We start from the raw sequence: 8,314 nt of genomic DNA on the forward strand, positions 1-8,314 counted from the left end.
CAGAAGCGGACGTGGTATTGATCCGGACTCCCGAAAAGCACCTTCACGCTTGTCTCCGGTTTGCGAAAGAAAATGTGTCCGCATAAATTGCAAACCGGTAAAGACCCACATTTTGTTATCCCGACGCTGTAATGTTATAGCCTATGTTAAGACGCCTCCAGACATATGCAAGCGGTTTAGGGTCCGCCTTAGAGATGCCTTAACATAGGCTAATAACATTACAGCCGTACTAGCAGCGCGCCTGTTACGCTGGACCACATCAGCGCGGCTGTTAAGTACGGTGGACCGCATCGTCTTTTCTTTCCTGCCGTTGGATGTAATATATACTGTACTTGAGTGGGACTAATCGATCTCTGGCCAGCTGCTTGATCTTAAATAAGCCTGATAGCTGAAGGATCGATCGATCGATCATGGCATCTCAAAGGTCCGAGTCAGATGGAGCACCGCATAGTGCACGCTCTATTATGCTCTCGAGCTCCAGTTCGCGATCTAGCTCCAGGTTAGTGGCACTGCTAACTTCTTCACGATCTGCATATTAGTATAACTGATCAATCTCTTTGTTAGCATACCTAGCTCGATCTAATTTTGTTCGAGATATATTCCTCGAAACAAAACGAAAAGCAAAGAAATTCGAGTCTTTTATGGCTAGAATCATCAATATATACGCGATCTACATGTCTCTCGACTAGCTCGCTCGGTCCCCCATATCGATCAGCAAATCTGGCATTCATCATGTAAAATGGTCATAAGCTCGAGTGTTTTTCTCATACAAATTAATCGCATATTTTGAGGGGTTTTAATCTGTACCCCGCTCCTTGCAGTAGAGACAGTGACATGGCTAGCAAATTGCAAAATGCAACATGCCTTTCGATCCGAGTACTACAAGAAATCACGGATAATTTCTCTAATGAGCGGAAAATTGGGCAAGGCGCGTATGGAGAGGTCTACGTGGTAAGAATCCGAACATCCATGGCTTCTTTATTTAATTTAATTTACATTACTGGATGCTTGGTTAATTTTGAAGTTGAGCACACTAACCGGAAACCAACTCCCGACTCCCGTGTCGTCCGACTAGGGCGACACGGGAGGACCCACTCGCCGCCGCCGCCGCTCGGTAGCCTTTCCCCGCCCATGCTCGCCTCCGCCTTTGCCGGCCTCTGCTGCACCGGCACCGAATCCCGCGGCCTAAGGTCTCAGGGTCTGCAGCCGGTCTCCACGGGATTAAGATTTGCCAGCCGTGGTGATTTGGACCTCAGATCTGGCCGGTGACGAGCTTTAGCAGCCCGGCGCCGCTCGTGTGCGGCTCGGTGGGGGTGCGAAGCAGTTTGGCCTCAACGCGGGCGAGCCACTTCCTGATGGGGAGCTGGAGGTAGACTGCTCTCAAAAAGTGTCATTAAACACTGCTTGGGAGGATCAGTTATTCCATTAAACTCACATGTTGAGGTTGACCCAAATATAACAGATGACTAAGTGAGTCTATACAGTCTGAGCCAACCACTCAAGACACAAACGGTTCTGAACAACAATTCAAAATGCTATACATCGACAAAGGCTAGGGATCCCAGCAGGATAAGACCAAACTTTCCCAATTTCAGGTACCAAAAATTCGTAGCTAACTAATGTTCACATTTCCGCAAGTCTGCCACTAGGAAGGACGGACGATCCCAACGGGACTAGGCCGAGCTCGCACCTTTCTACCCTTAGTGAGACAATCCAAGAATTTACCAATAGCAAAAGTGATTTAACCTTTTATTCGACTAAGCTAATAAAACCTCGTTCACTCCATCTAATTCACACCATTTATTATGCCATCTCCTCATAATAACATGGCCAAGATCAGACTCAAGAATGGAGATACAATATGCACCTATAATTAATCATTCAACTATGATGACATGACACCAATGAGAGACTTAAAATTCATAAACAAAGATATTCATCGGTCACATAGTTGATCATATTCATGTAGGAAAACTCATACCATCTTGAAGATATAACTACATAGTACTACAAGCTCGTAGTCCTAGGGTGGAATACTCACACTTCATCACGGGAGAAATATAACGATGAATTTTGTGGAGATTCGTGGAAAACTTTCTCCAAGAGAGCTTTTGGAGATGGTATATGTACTTGGTCTATCTTCTTTGATTGTGGTATATGTGCCTATGGGGTAATATCGCAAACTAAAGAGGCAGACATCAGGGGGGGTGAGATGAAACCCCCTACAGAGAGAGGAACCAAGGGACGATGCCCCATGACCCCAATGTGCGAGTGTGGCGTTCCTGGTGTGGTGGACACCAAGCTTGCACGCTCTAGTGCCCCAACTTGAGCACCTTTTTTCATGACTTCTGGATACTTCGCCTTAATTACAAGCAATTTTCCTGGATTTTTTTCTTTTCAGGAAATTACAAAAAGACTTCACATTGTAGGAAATCACTAGTTCTAGGAGTTATTAATAGCTTAGTCCTCAAAACCTATTAATTTATTAGTAAAACCACAATTAAACTTAAGAGAAAACATAGTAAATCAATTGAAAGTATAGGAAAGTATTTCGATATATCAAGGATGCTCCTTCAATAAATCGAGCACAATGACCATTGTTTTACCCTAAAATCAGTGGAAAGTGTGTTGATTACTCATATGAGAGAAAATACACCTTGGAATGATAAAATAGAAGAACATAATAAGAGATACTAAAATTATCTGAGATGTGGCAATCCAGGCAAAGCATGTGGAAAATTTTCTGAGGTGGAGGACAACTTTTTGAATTTGTGACCGCTATCGCTCGATAGGTGTTTCACCTCTAACAGTGAAAACAGAAACTAATGTAGTATTGGGTATGTCGTGAAGGGAGCTAACTATATGACTCGCCTCTTGCACAACGATGTATGTGTGAGGACATTAGCAGTTTGTGGTTATGTCTTCTTTATTTTCAGCTTGTAGTATTCAAAATAAGTAAGTTTAAATGTGTGCAACTTCTTGTTGATGATGATTAAATAGCAAGTGATGGTTAAAATAATATGTGAGCGCTTACAGAAGATTTTTTACAGGCAGAGGCTGAAAATGGAGAGAATGTCGCTGTGAAGATGCTTTATAATAACATGCCAGGGATTGACGATGAACAATTCCAACGTGAGTTTGAAAACCTTATGACGCTTGAGCATCAAAACATTGTAAGGTTAGTTGGCTATTGCTACGAAACACAACATCAACCTATGCACTACATGGGAAGAACAATTTTTGCAGAAAGGACATACAGAGCACTTTGCTTCGAGTATATGGAAAATGGAAGCCTTGAAAAACACCTTTCTGGTAATGGCGATGTTGTAATCGTTCCTTTTTGGGAAGTGTTCTACTTACCTTTTGTTGCTTACCATGTGAATAGAAATGATTGTGTAAAATTGTATGTCTTTGATGTGTTTTTTTTTTAAATTTCGCAGACGAATGTGATGGACTTGACTGGCACACACGTTACAAAATTATCAAGGGGACATGCGAGGGTTTAAAGCACCTGCATGAAGGATTAGATGAACCAATTTACCATTTAGACCTGAAACCCGACAATATATTGTTAGACAAGAACATGGTGCCAAAGCTTGCAGACTTTGGTTTATCGAAGCTCTTCGGTGATAAACAAACCAGGATCTCACATAGTCCTATAGGAACAATGTAACTTGATAATGTGCCTTCTCTGAATAAAGTCTTTCCAATAATACACAAAACGTGTTTGATTCTTCCATATTCACATTATACATATTTTCCATGCAGTGGATACTTGCCGATGGAATACTTACATGGAAACATCGTCTCAAACAAGTTGGACATATTCAGCTTGGGTGTTGTGATGATAAAAATAATTGCAGGCCGTAGAGGCTACTCCAAAAGTGCTGAAATGGATCACCAAGAGTTTCTTGATCAAGTAAGAAATGCTACATTTTCACCGCAATGGAATGTTTTCATGCTACTTTTATGAATTGTCTTACTTCCGTGTTAACCACACACCCATTTTGAAAATATAGGGTGTATCTGTTAAATCACTACTTAAGTTTGTGCTATTTTTGACATGTGCCCCAATCAGTATCCAATTACTATACTTTATACTCCCTCTATCCCAAATAGATCGTATATATTGAGTCAAAAAGTCAATGCTATATAAGTTTGACCAAGGATATATACAAAAACATTAAGATAAAAAATACCAATCAGTATAAATATACTCATCATTAGATATATTTTCATATTGTATTTAGTCAATATTGTATTGTTGATATTTTGTTATACTTTATATTTGGTCAAATTTAGAAAAAAAAAACTAACCTTTCAACTGAATTAATATGCCACCTATTTTGGAGACGATAGGAGTACTTCTCTATGTGCACGTATTGAGTCCTTAATTTTTGTAATTAATTGTAGCATATCCATCATCAATGCAGTCTTGATCTATGTGTTAAATACACATTTTAGTCTTAAATGGAGGCCTAAATATTTGCAAATTTACATTCCACTTCGATAGGTGCATGAAAACTGGAGGGACAGGATGCTGAAAACATGTCAAGCTTCCCGCCAACTAGAAGCACATTACGAACAAGTTAATGTATGCACAAAGATTGCCCTGAGTTGCATGGAAATTGATAGACACAAAAGGCCAAATATAACCGATATCATCCATCAAATGAATGACATCGAAGCTGTGATTGACAAGGTAATTAATATCATTACTTCCATACTTGCTTTTGTTGTTCATGAAATATCTTGGATTGTACGATATAGTGGTGCCATATTTTATACGAAAACTCCATTTGTCACATAAATTCCTAAGCATTGTCTCCAAGGCGTACTCGCAGATGGTATGCGCGATTGAAACTCTCATCGACCTGAACACACTAATGGTCGAGGAGCTCATTGAGCGCCTAAAGGCCGCCGAAGAGCGGTACGAGTTGGACCACCACGGTGGTTCCAAAAACTCCGACAAGATGCTCCTTACTAAGGTGGAGTGGTTGGCGCACTCCAAGCAAGGTGTACAGGATGACGCGTTCGATAGTGGCAGCTAATCATGGTGCGGGAGAGGCCACGACCGTGGGCATGGCGGTAGCCGATAAAGACGCGTGCTCGTCTAGTAGTTGCAGATGTGATATCTCAAAGGACAAGTGTCGCTATTGCGGTATTGAATGCCATCGGTCTCGGGATTTCTAGGAGCAAAGAGAGGGCACCATCCTCACCCAATAGGTGGATAACGAAGAGCCCACCTTCCTAATAATTGAGGTATGCTCCATAACTGTCCAACAGATGGAGCTGGCGTGAGGAGTCCATCTCCCTGAGTATCGAGCACATGTGAATCTTTGGCACGTCGAGGAAACTGAGCTAGGGTGTTTACCTCGATACCAGGGCCAGCAATCACATGAATGACTGGAGAGAGGCCTTCTTCGAGCTAGACACAGCGGTGCACGACATTGTCAAGCTTGGCGAGGGGTTTGTGGTTTCCATCTAAGAGAGTGGCATGATCCTATTCAAGTGCAAGGGCAGCAGTAACCGCGCGCTCGTTGGAGTCTACCATTTTCCATGGCTCAAGAACACCATCATGAGCCTGGGCGAACTAGATGAGTTCGGGTGCTAGGTTATGATCGAGGGTGGAACCTGCTCCACCTGCAACCGGCAGCGGTCTCCTGGCGAAGGTATCGTGCGGGTACAACCGCCTCTACATTGCCAACTTCAATGTGGCGTAGCCAGTCTACCTATTGGTGCACTGCGTTGAAGAATCATAGTTGTGGCTCGCTTGCTATGGCCACGTCAACTTCGACGCGCTGAGGGAGATGGGGGCATGCATGCATGCGATAGTTGTCTTGCCGACAAACAATGTCACACACCATTTTCACGTACTGCAAACTTCCACCCATGATGTTGCTCGAGTTAGTTCACGAACATCTTTGTAGCCCGATAACACCGGCGATACGGAGCGGCAAACGATATTTCCTCCTCCTTGTTGATGATTGCAGCAGGCATATATGGATCACTCTTCTAAAGATGAAGGACGAGGTAGCCGAAGCGACCAAGTGCTTTTGTGCTAGTGCAGAGTTCGAACCGGGCCAGCGGTGCGCAATGACCAGGGTGGCGAGTTCATTTCGGCAAGCTTCTTCCTCGACTATTATGTGGAGCTCGGAGTGCAACTGTTGGGAAACATAGTAGAAAACAAAAGAAACTTGCCCTACGATCAAGATCCCGGATCACTATGAAGATGCATACAAGGTTAGATTGGATCAGCACCAACTTCAAGATGCAGCGGAAGAAGAGTTGGTGTAGATCATTCTTGAAGTCCCTCGAACAGTCCACGATGATCCTTCGAACAAAAGACTGAAACACAACCCATCTATCGACTGCCAGCATACAAGCTTCACGACCCGATAGCACTTTACCATCCAGAGCGCTAATCGTCACCAGAGAATTAGAGGAAGAAGAAGAGAACCGCACAGGGCTTCTCTATTATGAGGAACTAGAGAATTAGAACTGATCAAGTCTAGAACAAGATTAGAACGAGAGAGGGACAGAGGGGCGCCCGAGACAATAGGAGAAAACTTGTGTCTCTAGGCGACTCCCTCATGCATATATAGGTGGAGGGGAGAGGTGGGCAGCCTACTTGGGGAGGAATCCTTCCTTGGTGCACCCCAAGGGGAGAGAGAGTCCTTCTCCCACTCGGATTTGACAACCCCCCCCCCCAAGCTTGTCCAAACAACCTAAAGTGGTGCCATATCCCTACTGAGCCTAATAGACCCATTAACTCTCCCCTATAGGGCCTTTAGCAATTTCTATTAGCCCATAGTATATAAATAAATCCTAGGAGCCTCCTAATGCTCATTAGTTAGGGCCCTTTATTATTTATATTATGTCTCCCAAAACAATTTTCGCATGTATACCATTTTTTGGTATTACCTGATACTCCCCCAAAATACTTCCGGTGACCTCGAAACGCTTCCGGTTTCTCTCAAAATTATTTCTAATATTCACGAAACTATTTTTGAATATTTTCTCGTAACTCTATACTCCACTAGCACTCAACGGGTCGTGATTCCCTTATGCTCGTGACCCTGTAGGTTCGGTAAAACATAGACATGAACGAAACTCCCTTTCGTTCAATGACCACTAGCAGAATAGTGGACATCCATATTGATCCCTATGAATACACCAATGATATTCGAGTGAACCTTTGGTTATCATGTGTTATTCCCTTTGCTTCACGATACTTTAAAAACCCAAGGTGAGATATATCGGTATCCGCTTGAGTCATTCACATGCTCACTATACCTGTCTTCTCGTTACCGGCTTTGTTATTCTGTCTTGTTGACATGTTCTTGCATCCCTGTGACCTATTCCCCTGTGTCTGACCAGACAATGATGGATGCCCTCACATCGAGAGGGCCCTAAGAATATATCTCCATCGTTGGAGGAATAAATCCCACTCTTGAGCTATCTAGCCCTTGTCAAACTTTTTGATGAACTTGAAAATTTTTGTTATGATTACAGATGACGTTTGAGCAACCTCAAAGTTCATCGTTAGGTAAGAAGTGACTATGATACTCTCAGGTCTAAGGAACTAAAGCATACATTAAGTCTCCATGTTATATCGATTGACTTGTGACGATTGTATCTCAAAGTATAACAAATAAGTTGGGTCAATTCAATATGATCATTCTTCTAACGTCATACTGCCAATGTTGTTTTAAGACTATCATTACACTTAACAATATCCCATGATCCGGAAAACATGATCAACATACAACACTTGAGCTAATCCTAGATGTGAGATTAGGAAACATGTTTTGCCGTTTATCATTCCACACGTGCTTATGATTTTTCCACTGAATCGCATATTCTAGGATCATAGCACTTGTGATGCCCTAGAGGAAATAATATTGTATTCCATTGAGATGCCATTACGGGTTGTTGGAAATATACCCTAGAGGCAATAATATTGTATTCCACTGTAATCACCGCATACAAGGAGGAGATGAAGAGCACCTTCTAGATGAGCGATCTCAATAGGTTAAGCTTCTACCATGGCATAGAGGTTCAGCAGAGTACCCCATCCTGGTATGGCTCGGGAGCAACTACAATAAAAAGCAGGTTTGCTGTGCAAAAATAGAAAAAATTGCTCTGGACCGTTGGATCCAACTTGGATGGCCCATATTCTAGCAGAGACATCCCAGGCCACTTAATGGACATTTTATGGAAACCCCCTGACATGGTGTACATATCAAACATGAATTTTACAGTAATGACCTCAACTTTCTCATATTCAATGGTTTGTCCTCAGTAAATAAGA

At 42.6% G+C, this 8,314-nt stretch overlaps 1 protein-coding gene across 1 annotated transcript; it reads left to right on the plus strand.

Moving 5' to 3' along the window:
• The first annotated feature begins 265 nt into the window (after nucleotides 1-265).
• On the plus strand, nucleotides 266-5,051 carry LOC123090243 (putative receptor-like protein kinase At4g00960). Its single transcript, XM_044511639.1, has 7 exons — nucleotides 266-499; nucleotides 822-951; nucleotides 3,051-3,312; nucleotides 3,441-3,669; nucleotides 3,769-3,919; nucleotides 4,514-4,702; nucleotides 4,845-5,051. The coding sequence occupies exons 1-7, from the start codon at nucleotides 411-413 to the stop codon at nucleotides 5,049-5,051; spliced, it is 1,257 nt and encodes a 418-aa protein (XP_044367574.1). The 5' UTR covers nucleotides 266-410.
• The last annotated feature ends 3,263 nt before the right edge of the window (nucleotides 5,052-8,314 follow it).

This window comes from Triticum aestivum, chromosome 4B (genome assembly GCF_018294505.1).
Source record: "Triticum aestivum cultivar Chinese Spring chromosome 4B, IWGSC CS RefSeq v2.1, whole genome shotgun sequence".
Taxonomy (NCBI): Eukaryota; Viridiplantae; Streptophyta; class Magnoliopsida; order Poales; family Poaceae; genus Triticum; species Triticum aestivum.